The sequence below is a fragment of the Phacochoerus africanus genome, chromosome 1 (assembly GCF_016906955.1).
Source record: "Phacochoerus africanus isolate WHEZ1 chromosome 1, ROS_Pafr_v1, whole genome shotgun sequence".
Lineage (NCBI taxonomy): Eukaryota > Metazoa > Chordata > Mammalia > Artiodactyla > Suidae > Phacochoerus > Phacochoerus africanus.
Window position 1 is genome coordinate 130,751,525 of NC_062544.1, and position 21,993 is coordinate 130,773,517.

A 21,993-nucleotide genomic window follows, 5' to 3' on the forward strand; every position below is an offset into this window, starting at 1 on the left:
TCCTATTTTTATTTTTTATCGTGATTTGAATGCCCATCTCCCACACTGCTACTCTTGGCACCCTTGGTTTCTGTAATATGCTGCCTAATATACAGAACAGTGGAGTTGACGTTAAATGATGTCAACTTGAACTTGGGAAAAGTTAATATCATCAAAATAAATTTATGCTCAGACACATAAAATCACCAGTAGTATTAAGTACTGTGATCATAAGAAGACACAAGTTTGTTTCTAAAGGCTTACATACTCTTTAAATAATTTTTTTTAGATACTGTTATGAGAATTGTTACTAGTTCCATTAGTAACCTGCTAAATGAGGAATATTATCTGGATGCTTTTTTTCCAAATAAGGATGCAAAAACACATGTGGTATTTGACATGTACCAGGCATTATTCTAAAGCACTTTAGAGTATGAACTCATTCTTCATGTAAAAGACTTTTCCTCTAAAGGAACTACTACTCCATTTCATACTTGGCGCACTCCTTGCCAATAAAGACAGTAATTTTTAAATGTGGTTTCTCAGCTTACTTGCCACCAACCTATTTTTGTCATGTATTGGAAATACAGATTTTCTGTTAGTTGATTCAAAGAGAATTGTAGTCATTTAAAAGTCTAGGAGTTCCTGTCCTGCTGCAGTAGAAACAAATCCAACTAGGAACCATGAGGTTTCAGGTTCGATCCCTGGCCTAGCTCAGTGGGTTAAGGATCCGGCATTGCTGTGAACTGTGGTATAAGTCGCAGACGCAGGTCAGATCTGGCATTGCTGTGGCTCTGGCAATGTAGACCAACAGCTCCGATTAGACCCCTAGCCTGGGAACCTCCATATGCTGTGGGTGCGGCCCTCAAAAGACAAAAAAAAATAAAAAAATAAAAAATTAAAATCTAAGCAAGCTGGTTTGCTGCTGAGTGATACACAATAAAGATATATGGATATATATAGTTTGGGTTTTTTTTAAGAACACATGAGAACAATATATGAGAGAAGCTCCTAAAAATAGTTTAGTCTGGTAGAAAGGGCAGACAAACCAATCTAACTGTCGACAGGTGTGCATTCTTTTGTTTTTTGTTTTGTTTTGTTTTCTGTCAGCACTGGCATCACATGGAAGTTCCCAGGCCAGAGATGGAATCCAGGTCTCACTTCAACCTACAGCTCTGGCAACACTGGATCCCTAACCCACTGCGCTGGATAGGGATCAAACCCGAGCCTCAGCAGCTGCTGCAGAGACAATGCTGGATCCAAAACCCACTGTACCACAGTGGGAACTCCCATGTGGTGATATCTTAAATGGCTAAATATTAATTCGTGGTCATTCAGACTCAGAGGAAACAAGATGTGACAGGGCTTTAAGAACACGAGGTTGAGTTCTATCATACTGTGAGAGCCATTCTTTTTTTTTTTTTTTTTTTTGTATTTTGACGGCCGCACCTTCGGCATATGGAGGTTCCCAGGTTAGGGCTCTATTCCGAGCTGTAGCTGCTGGCCTATGCCACAGCCACAGCCACAGCAACACCAGATCCAAGCCATATCTGCAACCTACACCACAGCTCATGGCAACCCTGGATCCTCAACCCACTGAGAGAGGCCAGGGATCGAACCCCCAACCCCATGGTTCCTAGTCGGATTTGTTTCCGCTGCGCCACAACAGGAACTCCATGTGAGAGCCATTCTTAATGGAGAATTTCCTTCCCAAAATATCAATGTTAAAATTTAGTTTTAGGATTTCCCGGTGTGGTGCAGCGGAAATGAATCTGACTAGTACCCATGAGGATGTAGGTTCGACCCCTGGCCCCATTTATTGGGTTAAGGATCCAGCATTGCCCGGAGCTGTGGTGTAGGCCTGCAGCTATAGCTCTGATTTGACCCCTAGCCTGGGAACTTCCATATGCCACAAGTGTAGCCCTAAAAAAAAAAAATTTAGTTTGAAGAGTTCCATTGCCACTGTGGCTCAGCTCACAATTTAGCTTTAAACAATAAACTCAAAGAACTACCATTTGATCCAGCAATCCCACTCCTGGGCATCTATCCAGAGAAAACCACAACTCGCAAAGACACATGTACTCCAATGTTCATTGCAGCACTATTTACAATAGCCAAGACATGGAGACAACCTAAATGTCCATCGACAGAGGAGTGGATCCAGAAGATGTGGTACATATACACAATGGAATATTACTCAGCCATCAAAAAGAATGAAATACCAGCATTTTTAGCAACATGGATGGACCTAGAAACTATCATGCTAAGTGAAGTCAGCCATACAATGAGACACCAACATCAAATGCTTTCACTGACATGTGGAATCTGAAAAAAGGACAGACGGAACTTCTTTGCAGAACAGATGCTGACTCACAGACATTGAAAAACTTAGGGTCTCCGGAGGAGACAGTTTGGGGGGTGGGGGGATATGCTTGGGTTGTGGGATGGAAATCCTGTGAAATCAGATTGTTATGATCATTATACAACTACAGATGTGATAAATTCATTTGAGTAATAAAAAAATGAAAATAAAGTATAGTTGATTTACCAAAAAAAAACAAAAAAAACAATAAACTCAAATGTCTATTAACAGGAGACTGATGAATAGATTATATTTTCATGCAATGTAGAGCAATGCAGATATAAAAAAGGATTAAGAAATATCACTATACACTGCAGGATACATTATTGAGTGGAAAAAGCACAGTAGAAAAAAATGTACAATATGCTCTCTTTTATTGAAGAAAGGGTATATTTATTTATATATATAAATTATTATTTACAAATAGAACAACAATAAAATGATTACCTATGGGGGGAAGGAGAGAATGTAAGGTAGGGGACAAAGAAGATAACTTCTAGAATATGCATTATATAGAGATGACTTTAATATCATAAATATTTTACAATATAAAACAAAATTAATTTTTAAAGAAGTAATCCCTGAAAATTGACAGCAAAATGAAACTAAATGAATCCAGATGCCATCCCAAGTGACTATTTTTGCTTTTTAGGGTGCACCACAGCACATGGAGGTTCCCAGGCTAGGGGTCAAATCGGAGCTGTAACTGCCAGCCTACACCACAGCCACAGCAACGCCAGGTCCAAGCTGAGTCTTCGACCTACACCACAGCTCAGGGCAATGCCAGATTCTTAACCTACTGAGCAAGGCCAGGGATCAAATCTGCATCCTCATGGATGTTAGATTCATTGCTGCTGAGCCACTACGGAAATTCCCCAAGAGACTTTGAAACAGAATTTGTACCTTCAGGACCAAGGGAATTACAATAAATTGTTTTCAGAAGGCAAACTGCTGGTGGCAATGTTGATTGGGATAAACCAAATAAAAGTAATTAAGATGGTATCTTTTAAGCTGAATTTTTTTTTTTTTTTGGTCTTTTTAGGGCCACACTTCCGGCATATGGAAGATCCCATGCTAGGGGTTGAATCAGAGCTGCAGCTGTTGGCCTAGGCCACAGCCACAGCACCACACAATCTGAGCTTCGTTCTGTGGCCTACACACACCACAGTTCACGGCAAAGCCTGATCCTGAACAAGGCCAGGGATTGAACCTGCATCCTCATGGGTATTAGTAAAAATTAATTTTACTCTGAGCCACAATGGGAACTTCTGAAGCTGAAATTTTTGAAATGCAACATAGTCATAAGCCTGATAGTTACCTAAAAATCCACAGTTTCAAACTGGAAATGGAAGTAACAGTGTGAATTAATATATTTTATCTTTAAACACAAATCTGTCCTCCGTTATCCATTGAAGAGGCCTAGAGACAACCAACATTACAGTAGAGGCACCCCTTGTGCCCAGACTGTGATCTCTGCAAGCTTTCCCATTTAAGGAACATGGGCTCCATAGAAAAATAGATAATTTGGGGTGCCCGAAGAAAAATGATCTTAGATAGGGGGCAGGAAATGTACTAGAACCTGAAAGATCTTACATGAGTAAGAAGCAACCAAAGGCTTAGAGGGTCATATCAAAAGGACTCAGGCACCAGTTCGAGATGGTTCCCTCTTGCCAAAGTTAGAATAATTTAAAGCATCAGTAGGATAACTGTAATGAAGGACAAATACATTTAAATATTATATTCGAAAAATCCAACTGATCAACCAAATATACAAGCCAAAACCTCAATGTTCATCTTTGATGACAGAAAGGAGACAACTTTGTGAAAACTGGTAAATAAAGCATGTTTATCCTGTCTTTGCTATATGATTTATGATGCAAATAACCAAATAGCTGATGAGGTAAAATTAATTTTTACAGAAACATTTCAGACTTAAATAATCAAGTCCACATATCTGAAATTGGCTTCAAAACAGTATGAGTTGAGAGGAAGCATAAATTAAGTATAAGCGAAACAAAATGGGCCATAAATTGTTGAACAGTTAGAGAGTAAATGTTAAGAAGTATATGGGGATTCATTATCTATTTTATGTAACTTTGACATTTTGTATAATCATCATTTTTATAATTGCATTACTAGTTTGCTAAGTGTGTGGGAAGTTTGCTGCTCATATACCGGCATTTTATTTTTTTTGTTTGTTTGTTTGTTTGTTTTATACCGGCATTTTAGATAGCTCACAAAGAATGTTAGAAAAATGATGAACTATTAGCAGATTATTGCTTATTGGTTCTCTGATATATTCAACTGCTTAAACCATAATTCAAAGGTATTAAAATTTTAAGCAAACAGATTTTGACTAAATTTGATCTTATGCTACAGTTGTTCTATATATACTAGAAAAACAGTAAGAGAAGCAGCTTTATATAGTTAATAGTTCACAGCATGGGTTCTGGAGCCAAACTGCACAAATTAAATCCCAATTTTGCCACTTATTTGCCCTATGACCTTGAGCAATCATTTAACCTTTCTTCATTTTAAAAACAAAGATAATGGTATTGACTTTAAAAGTATACAATTTGAAGTTCCCATCATGGTGCAACGGAAATGAATCCGAGTAGGAACCATGAGGTTGTGGGTTTGATCCCTGGCCTCACTCAGTGGGTTAAGGATGTGGTGTAGGTCACAGATGCAGCTCAGATCTGGCGTTGCTGTGGCATAGGCCAGTGGCTACAGCTCCGATTTGACACCTAGCCTGGGAACCTCCACATACCGCATGCCTAAAAAGACTAAATAAATAAATAAATAAATAAAAGTATACAATTCATTTTCTGAAAATCCTTGGGACCGTATGTGTTCCTGATTTTTTTTTTTTAAATAGAATAGGGTATGCATACCATTTTACTACCTAACACCCTGATTGTGCTTTGGGTCAGCACCCCGTAATCTCACATAAAGTACAGCAAAATGTATGAATACTCTGAGGTTAAGCCTATTACAATAGCCAAGTACTAAGTTTCCTATTATGAGCTATGATCATAGATTTTAATATGTATCTGTAAAAATTAAAATTATAAATTTCAAGAGACAAATGGGCATGGCATTACATAAAACTGAAAGGAACACCTCCATCTACCATGCCCACTACCTGTAAAAGAAGAAGAGAGTTTTAATGTTAAGCAAACAGAAAAACCTCCCATTAGCCCTTGCCTAGCATTATTTGAGGAATGAAAACAAAATTTAGCTTACTTGAGAGTAAGTCAGGATGAGGAATTCTGGCAGCACTAAGAGTAAATTCTCTTGAGTCACAAGAGAGAGCACTATTGAAGCATGAGTTTTAAGAAAAAGCATTGAAGTATTAAGAAGAAAGATACATTTAATTCTTATTCTATCTTATAAAAGGAACTTGATTTGCTAAAAGTTAAGTGGGTATGTGTAAAGGCAATAACTTAAAAGTACTTTAAAGGTCATTTCTATTGTGGCTCATCTCTGCGAGGCTGTGGATTCGATCCCTGGCCTCCCTCAGTGAGTTAAGGATCCAGCATTCCTGCAAGCTGTGGCATAGGTTGCAGATGCGCTACTGATCTAGTGCTGTCATGGCTGTGATAGAGGCCAGCAGCTGCAGCTCTAACTCAGCCCCTAGCCTGGGAACTTCCATGTGCCGCAGGTGCAGTAGTAAAGAGAAAAAAAAAAAAAGTACTTTAAAGGATAAAGATGCAGAGTTCAATAGTACAAGCAATGTGAACTCAGGATAACTTATTTTATCTGTTATAATTTGAATATAGAAATGCTTTAAGACTTTCATTTTTTATTTATTATTATTTTTTGTCTTTTGAGGGCCGTACTCTCAGCATATATTGGTTCCCAGGCTAGGGGTCTAATCAGAGCTGTAGTCACCAACCTAGGCCACAGCCACAGCAATGCCAGATCCGAGTCACGTCTGTGACCTACACCACAGCTCACGGCAACACCGGATCTTTAACCCACTGAATGAGGCCAGGGATCGAACCAGCAACTCATGGTTCCTAGTCGGATTTATTTCCACTGAGCCACGACGGGAATTCCTGTTTTAAGACTTGTAGAAGAATAGCTTGATTCTGTTTAAGACTTTTTAAAGACACAAACCACCCTTACAGTAATTATACCAGTTAATTATAAGAAGTAAAGTCTTAGAATTATATTTTCCAAAAACCTATCTTCATTAGGAAAACTTTTTTAAGACTAATAAAATTCTTAGTAATATAACTCATAGAAAATCCAGGCCTATCCTCATATTCTTAAGAATTCCAAAGTTATACAAGTCAATATCTTCATAAAACAAAACTATTTTCACTCATTGGTACTGACCACTCTAAATCATGTTAAAATGAAATACATTATTACTATTTTTAAATCTTTATTCAAATTAGATCCATGCTTATTATTTACATTACCTTTTATTTAGAATTAAAATATAATAGCCATTTGTAGTTTAAATATTTTTAGCCCTTTACAAAATATGAAATTAAAGTTGTTATAGTTTAAAACTGAATAGAATTGTGACAATTTGATTTTTAAATGAAAATGAATGATTATGATACATTAGAACATACAGGTATACATTCTAGACAGATAGTGGCAAAACAAGGTAAAATATCTAGTCATTTTCTACTTTTGTGTGGCTAATTTCTAAATATTATAAATCACATGTTTTCTCCCTTTTCTTTTTCAGCTGCACCCACGGCATATGGAAGTTCCCAACAAAGGATCAAATCTGAGCCACAGCTGTGACTTATGCCACAGTTGCAGTAACGCTGGATCCTTAACCTGATGCACCAGAGTGGGAACTCCATAAATCACATACTTTTAATAAGCATTTAAATAAAATGTATAATTAATAAATCTAATGTCAATCAAAGGATTACAAGAAAAGAATTTTCCTAAACTTTTCTTTTCACTTAATCTACATGTTTTCCCAGGTCAGAAATCATCCAAGTTTACAGTCTCTTAAATCACAGTATAGATACATTTGATACATCCCCATACGCTAAACACTGTACAACTGGAAGTTCTTAAAAAAGAGGTAAACAGAAAGAAAGAAATGGTAATCTCAATTTAGCTTCCCAAGAGTTGGAAGGATACCCATAGTCTGTGCTTACTTGGTTTCATATAAAACAACAATGTGCATAACTCTTTTACACCTTTTTAATATTCTTGACATTGCTATGATTTGTATTATCTATTTTCTTTCAAGAACGGAACCATCTCATTGCAAACTATTTCCTTATCTATTAAAATATAAATATTTAATTAGAACATGGATAGATAATCAGTTTTAATGATAAACACCAAAATGCAGCAACCAATATTCGATAGGTATTCTGCCATTTAGTGGAGTTTGTCAAGAAAGCAATTCAGTACACTTTTTCAACTTACAAATGTATTGAGAGATCTGAGCATATACTGAAATAAAATCAGTACAAACATCAGCTATTAATTTGTGGGTAAAGAACAGTATAGAGTAATATACAGCCAAAGACTTAAATATTAAATAACTGCTTCTTGTTGTTAAATAAACTGAAAACACTTTAAAATTTTGAGTTGATTTATTAATGTTAATAAGGATTAAGAAAAGAGAATATTTAATATTATAAAATTGAATGGTAAAGGAGTTTTATTTCAATCTTTTCTCATCAACTGAAGGTTCCCCCCCTTCTAATGGATATATTAAAAGAACAATTTCATAATTCCTAAACTTCTAATTTCAAACACTTGACAGAATATTGTAACTTAAGTTTCCTACATCTTCTAATTCTGTACATTTCTTATTGCTATCAGTCTTGTCATTCTCTGTCAGCCCCTGAATATTAAAAAAAAAAAAATCCAACTGACAAAAAACTATTATACTGCTTTTTTACCATTAAAATATAGAAAATTAGTTATAATGAATTTGGTTCACACCAAAAGACTGTTAATGCTACAAATCAGAATCCAATGACAGAAATACTGTCTTAAATACAAAAAGAACTAAAATGAGGTCACTTGAATTGCCCTGAAAAGCAGTCCAGAATCTTCAACATGGCTTACTTGTAGCCATACTCTAAAGATCTAGTATTTAAAATTTAACTAAATATCAAGTGAGAGTTTTTATTTGCCAGTAAAGGGCAGCTAAATGACTTTCAGTAATAAAATGTATCAAAATATTTCACAAGTCTAAAACACAGCTGGGAAGAAGGCAAAGATATTTTTTGAGCTATTCCACACTATTTTTAAGTTTAAAGGTTCAAGAAAAAAATTAAATGATAAACTATAGAGAATTAAAAAATGCCAAATTTAACTCCTACAATTTCTCTATTTTGTTATGAATATACTGTAATATCAAACATTCATTTTTAATGTGCCAAAAATAAGGCTTTACAAAATGTGAACAATTAAATTATTTTTCTTTTTACAGCTACATCTATGGCCTATGAAAGTTCCCAGGCTAGGGGCTGAATTGGAGCTGCAGCTGCAGCCTACACCACAGCCACAGTAACACTTCCAGCAATGCTGGCTCCTTAACCCACTGAGCAAGGCCAGGGATCAAACACTCACTCTAACAGAGACAACTCAGGTCCTTAACCCACTGAGCCACAACAGGAACTCCCATAAATTTTAAAAATAAAATTGTTGGTAATTTTATTACTTTCACTTCATTTTATAGAGTAGTAAGACAATACTTCAAAACCACTTTAATGTTAATGATACCATCACAAAATCATTCTAAATAGATTTTTCCACTATCCAATCATGTCTAGATAACTTTAAATAGCTACAGTTTTCTCCAAATAGGTACCAAAATTTGTACAGACTTAATCATGAAATCTGGGTGAAATAAAATTTGAGACCACAAAAACTTTTAAGCTTAAATTATTTACCCTTTAAATTTCAAAGTGTCAGTGTGACTTCTACTTTAAAAGAAAAATTACTTCAAAATTTAATAATCACAGGTTTAACAATTTTTTACTTGAACACCTGATGTCCACTTTCATGAGTAGGAATTAGAGACACTGAAGATTTAAATGTGAAAGATTTCAAAGTGTCAATATGTTAATTATCATTCTTTAAATGTTCTCAATATATACAAACACATATAAATTATAGATACAATTAGTTATATATCTACAATATGATATATGAACACCATTCTCCTTCCCTAACCATATTGATATGAAGATAAAGTAATAAATCTCTGCGCTATTCAAGGCCCCCCCCCAAAAAAAAGGCGCTTTAAAAAATAAATCTTTGAAGAAGTTTCAAAAATAAAGTTCAAATATTGCACAAAATAATTTAACTGCAAATATTACTACATACTATAAAACAATTCTTTTTCAATTTTTGAACTCTACAGTAATTTCCACTTTCTAATTCTATAAAAGAATTTATTGGAAGTCTGACTTAAATATTAAATGTTTACATTCAGTTTGATGGGAATGTAATTTTCAGAAGTTAACTGAGCCTTTGTCTTAAAAGTTCATCTATTTGAGTCTTATACATATTTTTTACATCTTCAAGATCTAATCGAAGTTCTTCTGCCTCTTCTGCTTTTTCTCCATACATCTGCAGAATAGTGTTGTATCTTTGATCCAAATCCTATAAAATATATTTGTTTATAATTTTATAAATAACTCTACAGAAAATCTCTAATATTTTATTATCATAGGTTAGCCATCAAAAAACACATTACAATCTAAACAAAAGTGTATAGTCTTCTCTCATAAAAATTAAAACTCATGCTTCAGTCTGTTGGAATAAATAACAAATAAAAGAATTAAAAAAAACCCTTAAGCCAGATGGGAATTAACCTTAACATATCTCTCCACTAAATCTACAATTCTCCCCAAATATAGCTTAATCTGTCTTTTTCTCCCATTAATTTCAGCACATTTGATGAAATTTCAGTCTCTCTTGTTCACTGTGGTTTACATACTACTTGGCATTTACACCATAAGAAAAGTCAAAAGAAAATATATTCTCACATATGGCTTAACAGCAATTCCCAATACCAAATACACTAATTGTGATGATACATATAATATCAATCAACAAAATACTATTAAGATCATGCAAAATTTCAGGATTATTAATGAGCCTTGGCCAAGTGACAAGCAAGATAAGATTCATCTTTAAAGTTTAAATTCCCACTGTGGCACAATGGGATCAGCAGCATCTCTGCAGTCCCAGGATGCAGATCCAATCCCTAAGCCCAGCACAGTGGGTGAAAGGATCTGGTGTTGCCACAGTTGTGGTATAGGTTGCAAGTGCAGCTCAAATCTAATCCCTGGCCCAGGAACTCCATGTGTCAAGGAGCAGCCAAAAAAGGGGAAAAAAAAAACAAAAAACCACCAAACAGTTCTTTACTCAAATATTAATACTCTAATTATCAAACAAAATCACTAACATGCACATAGGCATTTTATGTAAACTAAAAATAAGAGATTTAATGTAACTAAATTGAAGTATCTTAGACTCATCCTTAGGTGAAGAATACTTACTCTCAGCTGAGTTCGAAGTCTGGGTATCTCCTTCACTTTCTCTTCAAGTTCATCATTTTGATTTGTTAATTTAACTAGCTCTTCAGCCATTATTGAGCGTGTTTTTTCTAGATTGCCAATTTCTAGCTGAAAGATTAGCAGAAAGTAATTTAAATCAAACTATACCTTGTTAATATAACCCCACTTTAATAACCCCACTAATATAAACATATTTAATGTGTTATTTTCTAAGAAATAGATATGTTGACATAGAACCATGAGCTAGCTCTCTTTCTTTTTTTTTTTTTTTGTCTTTTTTAGGGCCACACCCACAGCATACGGAGGTTCCCAGATAAGGGCTCAAATCAGAGTTGTAGCCCCTGGCCTACACCACAGCCACAGCAACACCAGATCCGAGCTGCGTCTGCGACCTACACCACAGCTCATGGCAACGTCAGATCCTTAACCTACTGAGCAAGGCCAGGGATCAAACCTGCGTCCTCATGGATATAGTCAGATTAATTTCCACTGAGCCACAATGGGAACTCTGAGCTAGTCTTTTCTTAGAAGAAAACAGTGGCACAAAAAGGGTTTCAAAATTTCTCAGGGGTATATCATTGTTAGGGTTTACTATGAAAGAGAGAAAAAGATTTGAAGAAAATCTAATCATCTATTTGAAACATGCAACTCTGTATTTTTCTCTGAGCTAAGGAAATGGTATACATTTCAGTTATTCTAAATTACGACAAGAACCCACAGAAATAAAAACAAACTTTAATGTAGCACCGACTATGTAGGTCATACTGGTAGAATCTATCATCAACTACCAAAGAAATTCATTTGTGCCTTCAAGTATAACACTAGGCTACACACACTTAACAGGTGTTAAGAATTTTCTGATCTATTTTCTTCCATTTCAAGGACATCTTCTTTAATAGAGAAATGTTTTCAACTAAATAAAATCATAAATAAGAATAAAAAAGGAAAATTCTACTTTTGAGTGTTTCAAGTTTAGCAATGAAAATAGGTAAAATGCTTTGCCATTTCTCACAGCATTAAGTTTTTAAAAAGCAAGAAAAGATGGGAGGATGCTCCCTCCTGCCCACTCATGATGTCTCGTTCACGTGTATGATGTTGGAATTCTAATATCTCTTGTCACCTTTATTCCTTCCTCACAGGAGGAGTTGGAGCAACTTACTTATGTGGTGAATCTGGGAAGAATAAAATACTCAGCTCAGCAACCTCCTTTTTTTCATGTTTGGAAAAAGCTGTCTACAAGGAGCTGTCTGCTCCAAGATGCCTCTAAATCCTAACTGAGCAGGCTATATATAGCATATGGGGAGGCCTATTCCAGCCCAGCACTTCCTGTGACAATCTCCCTAATTCTGGCACTTGTCAGCAGGCCCATTTGGCTTCCATCCTTCCAAATTTCTCCACCTATCCTTTATTGTGAATATACATGATTTATTTGGGGCTTCACATGCCACTATTTCATTTTATTTCTCAACTTGCTCAGAATTAAGGTGAAAATGAAGGGTGCTACCTATAGGGTCTCAAAATTCAATTTAATTTTTATAATACCTGTAAATGAGTAATTTCTCCTTCCCTTAGCTTTAGCTGAGACTGTAGATTTTCAATAATGCTTGATCCTGCTCCCATCCTTACAGCATCATAAAGATTGCTTCCATTTGCTGATACAGACATTGGTCCAAATGAGTGATCATGAGGCTCATCCTATGTTAATTAAAGAAAACACATATAGTTCTTCAGTTACTATAGTTTCATTATAAGGTTCAAACAAAATGGCTTGGTCAATTCTTACTTTAAAATGTCTGTGACTTTCTCAAAGGCAGAAAATCATCTATATTTCCTCAGAGCAATTAGTACTGCCTTAAAAATATGCAGATGAACTGTCTATAGAATGGTAAGGTCACGGTGAGAACTGCTATCTGTATACTCCCTTTAATGTTATTCAGTTTAAGAACTAAATGCATATAAGAAATAAACATCACCTGAGAGAGAAAAGACGTCTGTAGCCCTGCCATATCAACTCCACTTATTGAACTTGAGCGTGACATTGTGGGAGTGCTAGAAACAGAAAATGGCTTCCGTTCCTTAAAGTATTAAAAAAAATTTTTTTCAGGTTAAAAAGTGAAATGATAGAAAAACAAGAAAATTATCTAGGATTAGTCACAACAAAGATTCATTCCAGTTTCCTCCTAAATGTTACAGCTGCAATTTCTGAAGTCTTATCAAAGGCATAATATTTAGTAATTTAAAGGTATAGACAAACTTGTTGGTCAAATCATCACAGGACCCATTATATTACAACAACATAATTTGTTTATTCTTAATGGAATGAGAGTGTTTTCACTGAAATAATTATATGAACTACTTATTTCATATTACATAACATGCCACCAATTAAATCTATTTCTTTAGAATAAGATTATCAATGAAATTTATGAACCATAAAGTTTATGGCTTATTCATTTTATTTTTACTACATATTTCTTAAAGATTTTTATTTCTCACATTATCATCCATCATGTTTCATCACAAGTGACTTGATATAGTTCCCTGTGCTCTACAGCAGGATCTTGCTGCTTACTATATTTTTTAAACTAAATAAATTCAAAAGGTAATTTTAATGTGTACACATAAGGTTTTTTTTTTTTTTGTCTTTTTTGTTGTTGTTGTTGCTATTTCTTGGGCCGCTCCCGCGGCATATGGAGGTTCCCAGGCTAGGGGTTGAATCGGAGCTGTAGCCACCGGCCTACGCCAGAGCCACAGCAACGCGGGATCCGAGCCGCGTCTGCAACCTACACCACAGCTCACGGCAACGCCAGGTCGTTAACCCACTGAGCAAGGGCAACCTCATGGTTCCGCAACCTCATGGTTCCTAGTCGGATTCGTTAACCACTGCGCCACGACGGGAACTCCCCATAAGGTATTTTTTTATATATTATCCTAACTACTGAGTCCACTCCAATCCTTTAAATACAGGAAACACAACTTCAGAAAAATTACCTTCATTAATCAAAAAGAAAGTGAACAAACAGTTCGCTTGTGAGTTTTACTCGCAAGGTGCCTATGGGGCCAAATGAGGTGGATTAGTGTCAATAGGAGACCACAGAATTCATTTAAAAAGGGGCAAGTACTTCCCTAATTCAAATCCTAGAAATCACAGATCTTTTTGGATACACTTATATTGTTCTGCAGCCATTCTGATTTAACAACTAGACTTCATCACTATTGACTTTGGGCATAAGAAAAGTTATTTATAAAGTAGAGCTAAAATTATAATAATGATTAATCACAACAGCTACTAAATGGATACATCAAAAAGAGGGCAAAATGAAATTTAATACCTTTTCTTTTATTGCTTCTTGGGTGAAAATTGCTTTCTTCCTTTCTTGTTCAACTTTCATTTTCTCAATTTCTAACTGGCTATTCAACAGTGTCTAATGGAGAGAGATACAGTTAGATAATTTCTGTGGTACTAAATCATCACCAAAAGTCAATCTCAAAGTTAGGAAGGAACATAAGGTATATACTCCTTTTTGTTTTATTACTAAAGACCAGGTTCCAAAAGCAGAAACGTCACCCATGTCATCTTGTCATCTCATTAGTTTGCTACTAATCCCAGCCTTTCTCTAATGGAAGCCCTAAGAGGCGAGCGAACATTAATAGAAATACCTTTTCTTTCCTTGTCTCTTCAAGTGTTCTTACATATTCATCTTTTAGGTTTTCTAATTCAACCTGGTACCTATTAAGCAGAGGGAATTAAAACAAAAAAGATGATAGTACATACTATTAAAAACTCACTACTTATTAACTCCAGTTATATATTTAGTAGTCATTTTTATTACCAGCTTAATTTTCCAACTGAATTTTCCAGATGACTCGGTTTTTATGTAGAAGCTGCACTACTGCTTTTGTGTATTTCATTTATTGGTGCTCTATGTTGAGATTTCAGTTAAAAAGAGACTTTTTGAAAAGAATTTTGAATACCACCATTCTATAATATGTTCAGATTCTACAAAAGCTTATTAGGGAGTTCTATGAAAATGTCTGCAAAAGTTCATATATTATTTTATAAATCATTTTTGCTGGACTACTTTTTTAAAAGTAAAATTTTCAAGGAAGAACTCAGAGGGTAAAAACACTAATCATAGCCTTAATATAACTTAAGATAGATGGATTCTACAGCTTGTGGTTTCCACAGAGCCCAGACATTTATTTAAAAAGACTGAAACAGGAGTTCCTGTTGTGACGCAGCAGAAACGAATCTGACTAGGAACCATGAGGTTGCGGGTTCGATCCCTGGCCTCACTCAGTGGGTTAAGGATCCGGCGTTGCCATGAGCTGTGGTGTAGGTTGCAGATGTGGCTCGGATCCTGCATTGCTGTGGCTGTGGCGTAGGCCAGCAGCTACAGCTCCAATTGGACCCCTAGCCTGGGAACCTCCATATGCCTCAGATATGGCCCTAAAAAAGACAAAAGACATAAAATAAAATAAAAAGACTGAAACAATGTTTAAATCCTTATAATATTAAAATAACTACAGTGAGAAGTCTTCAACTATTTTGTGGTAATAGACTTCTTTAAAAAAATCTGATTAAAGCAATGAATCCTTTCCCTGGAAAATGCAAATACATTCAGAACATGCCACACAATTTCAAAAGCTTATGCAAGGTTCAATGAATCCCAGTCCTATCTTGCTATAATATCCTATTAGAAATGACTCTGGCTTCAAACACTAAAAGTATGCATTTTTAGTTCTCAGTGCTATGAAGCTAAAAATAAACAATATATTTTTTAAACTGCTTTTAAAATTCCATGAACTATCAAGAATAATATTCAAGAAACACACCCACCTATTATTTTCATCCTCTAGTTTCCTTAGCCTATTTTTCTCTGATTCAAGCTGGGCCTGAAATCTACTGTTTTCTTGTCTTAAGAGAGAATTCTGTGACTCCACAGAAGACATTTGAACTTTGTTGGCAAGAAGTTCTTCTGTAGCTGCACGTTCTCTCTCAACTGCTGCTGCCAACAAGGTCTGGGATTCACCTGATGATAGATAAAAAAGAAAAATCATATATATATATATATTCCAGAGGCCAAGATACCAAGTAGATTCTGACTTCAAACTTTTAATGAGGCAAGTAGCCACATTTAAAACTTTTTAGGTACTCACTGACTAAGGCAGGACTACCTACAGAGACAAAAAATAATAATAATAATTTATACATGCTTTATCATTTTTTTGACCAAAATATTTTAATTTGGAAGTGGAGTCATGTGTCAACAGAGCAGTGAATCAACCAACAGTACTGGATGAAATGGTTATTGAAAGGCAAAAAAAAAGAACCTTAAGCTAAAATTGACACTGCAAAAGAAAATCTACTCAAAATGGACCATACACTTAAATGTAAAACAAAATATACCAAGGGGAGGAGTAAATGGTTGAGGGGGATTAAGAGGTAAAAACTACCAGGTATAAAATAGATAAGTTACAAGAATGTATTTTCTTGGCACAGGAAACACAGCCAATGTTTTATCATAACTGTATATGAAGTATAATCTATAAAATATCAAATTACTATGTTGTATACCTGAAACTAACATAATATTGTAAATCAACTATAGTTCAATTAAAAAAGAAGCCATGAAACTTTCAGGGAAAAAAAAAGAAGAAATCTTCAGGATCTAGGGTTATGCAAAGAGTGCTTAGGCTTAACACAAGAAGCATGAGCCATAAAAAGGAAAATTGATAAACTGGACTTCAAGAAAATTTTAAACTTAAAAGAAAAAAAGAGGAGTTCCTGTCGTGGCGCAGTGGTTAACGAATCTGACTAGGAACCATGAGGTTGCGGGTTCGGTCCCTGCCCTTGCTCAGTGGGTTAACGATCCGGCGTTGCCGTGAGCTGTGGTGAAGGTTGCAGACGCAGCTCGGATCCCGCGTTGCTGTGGCTCTGGCGTAGGCCGGTGGCTACAGCTCTGATTCGACCCCTGGCCTGGGAACCTCCATGTGCTACGGGAGCGGCCCAAGAAATGGCGACAACAACAGCAACAACAATAACAACAACAACAACAAAAAAAGACAAAAAAAAAGAAAAAAAGAAAATTTTAAACTTTTGAGTTATGTGAAAAAGATGAAAAGACAAGCTATAGACTTGGAGAAATAAATGTAAGCCATATTATATACGACTAGTATCCAGGTTATACAAAGAAGTCTCAAAACTCAACTGTGAAAATACAAACAATTCAATTAGAAAATGAGCAAAAGATATCAACAGACATTTCACCAAAAAGGACTTACAAATGGAAAGTAAACACACAAAATGATGTTCACCATCATTCATGAGGAAAATGAAAATCATAATAAGCTATCACTGCACACCTATCTAAATGACTAAAAGAAAAAAAAGGACAACACTAAAAGAAAATGTAGGCAAGGATGTAGAGAAACTGGATTACTCTCATATGTACAGCCACAATGGGAAACAGTTTGGTATCTTCTTCAAAAACTAAACATGCAACTATCCATACAACCCAGTCATTGCACACTTGGGCATTGATCTCAAGAAATGAAAACTTAAATGCACACTAAAACATGTACATGAATGTTCATAGCGGCTTTATCTGTACAGACAAAAATCTAGATCCAGCCCAGACATCCTCTGTCAAGTAGACAGTTAAACAAGAGGTACTACAAACACAGAAAAACACAGCAATAAATATTAAATCGTAGACACACAAGAATGTAAATGAGGAGTTCCCTTTGTGGCTCAGTGGTTAACGAACCCGACTAGGAACCATGAGGATGAGGGTTCAATCCTTGGCTCACTCAGTGGGTCGGGGATCCAGCATTGCTGTGGCTGTGGCGTAGGCTGGCAGCTGTTGCTCTGATTCGACCCCTGGCCTGGGAACTTCCACATGCTGAGGGTGCGCCCCTTAAAAAAAAAAAAAAAAAAAGGGCAACAGAAGCCAATTCCAAAAATGTCATATATTATACAATTCTATTATGTAACGTTTTGAAATTCCAAAATTTTAGAGATGGAGGATAGTGGTTGCCAGGGATTTGGGACAGGAAGGGAGGGCCGTGAGGGTAGTTAAGTGTAGTTATGAAAGGGCAAAATGAGGGATATTTGTGGTGTTGAAACTATTCAATATCTTGACTGTAGTAATGGATAAATGAACCTACATCAGGGGCAAAATTGTACAAAACTCAATACACACATAGACACACACATACATAAAAAAGAGGACCAGTAGAGCTAGGAAAATCAGAATAAAATCAGAATAATATCCATATGATATTCAACTATAATTTTGCAAAATGTTAATATTTGGATATTGCGGAAAGTGTGCAAGGGATCGTTCTGTATTATTTCTTATAACTGCATATGAATCTCAACTGAAAATTTCAATTAAAAAAAAGACAAGTGGATAAGGTTCTGAGATTTAACCAATGCAAGAATTCTATTTTTCCCTCACCAAAGTAGACCTAATAACATCTCTATTTTACATTTTATATTCTGTTCTGTACTGCATCTATGCTCTTATTTACAGCATTCATCACATAGTATGTTTGTCCTGGGGCTTTGCTTATATTCCAGTACAATACCATGTATCCCTGAGGGTATGGTGGCTCCAACTTTATTATTATAAAAATAATAGCATCTAGTTTTCATTTATTGCTTAAATAAATATTCATTTCAGGAGGTGTCACTTTCAGATATCTCCTAACAAATGAGCCTCAAAAAGTTATTTCAGATAAACAATAGACCTTTTTTTTTTTTTCTTTTTCCTGGCCACATTCATGGCATGCAGAGGTTTCTATGGCAGGGATCAAACCTATGCCACAGCAGTGACCTGAGCTACAGCAGGGACAATGTTGGACCCTTAATCTGCTGAGCCACCAAGGAACTCCAGACCTAAAATTTATACTTAGAAATTAAACAATATTTGAAGGTTCCTCTGTTCAGTGATTTTTTTTTTAAGCAGATGAATCTATTTCTAGACGAAGTGTTACACAGACCTACAAAAAAAAAAAAAGTAGACAGGAATTCCCTCATGGCCCATTGGGTTAAAGATCTGGTGTTGTCAAGGATCTGGTGTTATCACTGCTATAGCTCTAGTTACAGCTGTGGCAGAGGTTCAATCCCTGGCCCAGGATGTGGGTGTGGACAAAAAAAAAAAAAAAGATAGACAAAGGAGGCATTACTTTCATTTCTTCAAAGCAGCCTGGAGAGAGCCCAGCACCTTACTTATTGAGCTTTCCTCTCCCCATGAAGCTAGCCCTAAGACATCCAAAGGATCTTCTGAATACTGTTTGAAAGCCACTAATCTAGTTCACCCTTCATGACTGCCAAGGAATAGTCCAGAGAAGATAAGTGGCTTGCTCCATACTGTCTGGCTGGATGATTCAAAACTAAACATTAAAACCCTAGGTCCAAGTCTCCTGACACTAGTTCAGGTCTGCTTTTTATCACCACACCATAATGTCTCTCAAATTAGAGCTAATTTTAAGGAAGAGAATGAACATAGGAATTTTTTCACGATTTGCTAGCTTCTGGGATATCTAATATATACTTATACTACCTGTCTGTGCTTGAATAAGCATATTGAAAGAATAATTTTCTGTTTATTAATAGCACAAAAGGGCAACCTAGGGTGTTCCTGTAAAGGAGAATATGGAATCTTATGGTTCCATAGTACTGTTTGCTAGAATTTGATCTTGATCCAATTTAGAATCTCTGTTCTTGGAATTCCACCACTGTCTAGAATCATATCTGACTCTACTTCCTATGCTACTGCAGACAAGCTAGAAAGAGGTCAGATTTAGGAATGGACGAGAAAACAACTGAATGTAACAATCTGTGAAAATAAACAAAAGAATGACATGGAAGTATTTTGGACAGTTCCTGACACATCATGTAAGGAACGGTTTGAAAGAGTCAATTAAGATATTAGAAAATAACTGTAAAAGAGGAAAAGAGATAAAAATCTACAAGTTAGACACAAGATAAACCATGAGATCAAGTGAATTTCAATTTTTTACCATTACCCTAATTCTACAAAGAAGATGGAAGGGCTTCTGCATTAAGCTTAAGAACTAAAGCAATTACCAAGTCTATCAGAAAGATTCTTCTCTAACTTCTCCCATGACGACGTCTGGGACCCTAGTGTTGCTTGCAAATTTTCTATCTGTCGAAGCAATGGTCTTGTTGTTGATGAAACACTTTGACTCAGTTCTTGGTTTCGATTCTCTGCTTCCTGGAGTCTCTGAATCATGACATTCTTAAGTTATTACTACTGACAACGATAAAAACACTAATAATGCTAGCAAACTTTATAGAGATGTCTACAAAAAAAATATTTCTCCAAGACAGAACTATTTGTTTTTTATTAAATTATTTTCTAACTATCCAATCCTTAAGTTACAGTTAAGCTACATAACAAAGTAACTAAATAAGTGCTTCTTTACAAAGCATTTCTACAATAAAGACAGCCTTCGATTACATTAAAGTAATAAAGAGTATCATTCAAACCTCCCAGTAGTTGCCTCCTCGTCCAAATATTTCAAAGTATTTATAAAAACAGAAAGATCATTCAGAGTTGCACTTTCTCTCCCATCTCCTATATATGTTCATGGAATGAAACTAACAGAGTAGTGGCATGGAAACTGGATATTGCTTATCTGCCCCACTGTAATCAAAGACTGATAATAATAAATTAGCCATTACAAATAAAAGAACGTTACTGAATACATAATATATCTATCATGATAAAATTATTTCCTAGAAAGCCAAATTTGGGCTTTTCTTATACATTTTTAAGCTGCCCATTCTGATTTTATTCACAAAAGCCACAAAAATACAGAAAATAAGTACGGTAGTAATCTTCTCAACTCTAAGAACATTACCCCCACTGAGTCATTTTTTTATTCCTAGAAAAATACATCTCAGACTTGCGTTTAAGAAAACTCTGACAATACCTGCTGGAGTTCACTGATCTCATGGCGCAAATAATCCTCTTTTCTGGCAGCTGCTTGTTCCGCACGTTGCAATGCCAGCCTAAGGTCACCCACCTGTATGAGGAGAACCAACACACTATCAAAAACAAATATCAGGATATTGTCTATAACTTCCTGCTAACTGCCCATTTTGTGTTGACTTAGCATTCATGTATAACACTCTATACCACACAATTAGCTTCTACGTATGATTATCACGCATCTCACTCAGTCAATCCCAAAACCATATGTATTCAATTATGTACTTAGGAAAGTACTATTAGGTACACACACTTACACACAAAAAGCATATAAATTTATCCAAGGCCCAACTTCTGGAACACAATACAGGAGGAAAGACAATGCATCTGTTTGCAGTGTAAGGCAGAATGTGATAGGAGATACATTAGCTATAAAAACTTGCTGCTATATTTACATGCAGCTGCACATGTTGTAAATTGCTATTGCCCTTTGGAAAGCATTATGGCAACATGTTGAAAGAATAATCATCAAACTTTTTACATTCTTTCACCTGATAATCCTAGTCCTGAGAATTTACTCTATGGAAGCAGATCTATAAACATACAAAGATGTTCTCTACACTGTTAGCTAGACTAGCAAAAACAAACAAAACAAGAAATATTGTAAACATCCATGAGCAGTAATAATCTATTTTTGCAAATGTTAATACAACATGGATATACCCAATAAAAATTAAAATACACATACAAATATGTAGAAACGTACAAATGAATCTTAAACGAAAAACTATAAAATTATCTATATGATATCAACTATAAAAAATACGTACATGAAGGAGTTCCCTTGTGGCACAGCTGGTTAAGGATCTAGCATCATCACTGCAGTAGCTCGGGTTGCTGCTGTGGCTAGGGTTCCTGGCCCAGGAACTTTCACATGCCACAGGCACAGCCAAAAAAAAAAAAAAAAATTGTACATGGAGATAAGGACAAGAAGGTGATACATAAAACTGAGAGTATTTGTAAAAGGTGATGCCTTTTTGAATGGTAGTCCCATACACTCCCATTCCCTCAGTTTTTCTTTATTATTATTCTACTGTATTTTTTATTTAAAATATTAATGTTTTATCTATTTATCTAGTATGGGAATGGAAGATACAAG

The 21,993-nt window shown here is 35.5% G+C and overlaps 1 protein-coding gene across 2 annotated transcripts in view; it reads right to left on the reverse strand.

The window, feature by feature from the left end:
- Nucleotides 1-8,953: 8,953 nt before the first annotated feature.
- Nucleotides 8,954-21,993, reverse strand: part of TMF1 (TATA element modulatory factor 1) — a 31,467-nt gene continuing 18,427 nt past the window's right edge. The window contains exons 9-17 of one of the 2 annotated variants that reach the window (XM_047779022.1): nucleotides 20,836-20,928; nucleotides 19,967-20,123; nucleotides 15,710-15,902; nucleotides 14,530-14,599; nucleotides 14,202-14,294; nucleotides 12,843-12,944; nucleotides 12,412-12,564; nucleotides 10,852-10,977; nucleotides 8,954-9,949 (exon numbers count right to left, since the gene is read on the reverse strand). In XM_047779022.1, coding sequence (XP_047634978.1) covers nucleotides 9,806-9,949; nucleotides 10,852-10,977; nucleotides 12,412-12,564; nucleotides 12,843-12,944; nucleotides 14,202-14,294; nucleotides 14,530-14,599; nucleotides 15,710-15,902; nucleotides 19,967-20,123; nucleotides 20,836-20,928 — 1,131 coding nt within the window. In that variant the 3' untranslated portion in view covers nucleotides 8,954-9,805. Of the gene's footprint in view, nucleotides 9,950-10,851; nucleotides 10,978-12,411; nucleotides 12,565-12,842; nucleotides 12,945-14,201; nucleotides 14,295-14,529; nucleotides 14,600-15,709; nucleotides 15,903-19,966; nucleotides 20,124-20,835; nucleotides 20,929-21,993 lie in introns of those variants that run through there. The other variant, XM_047779030.1, reaches the window with a different exon arrangement.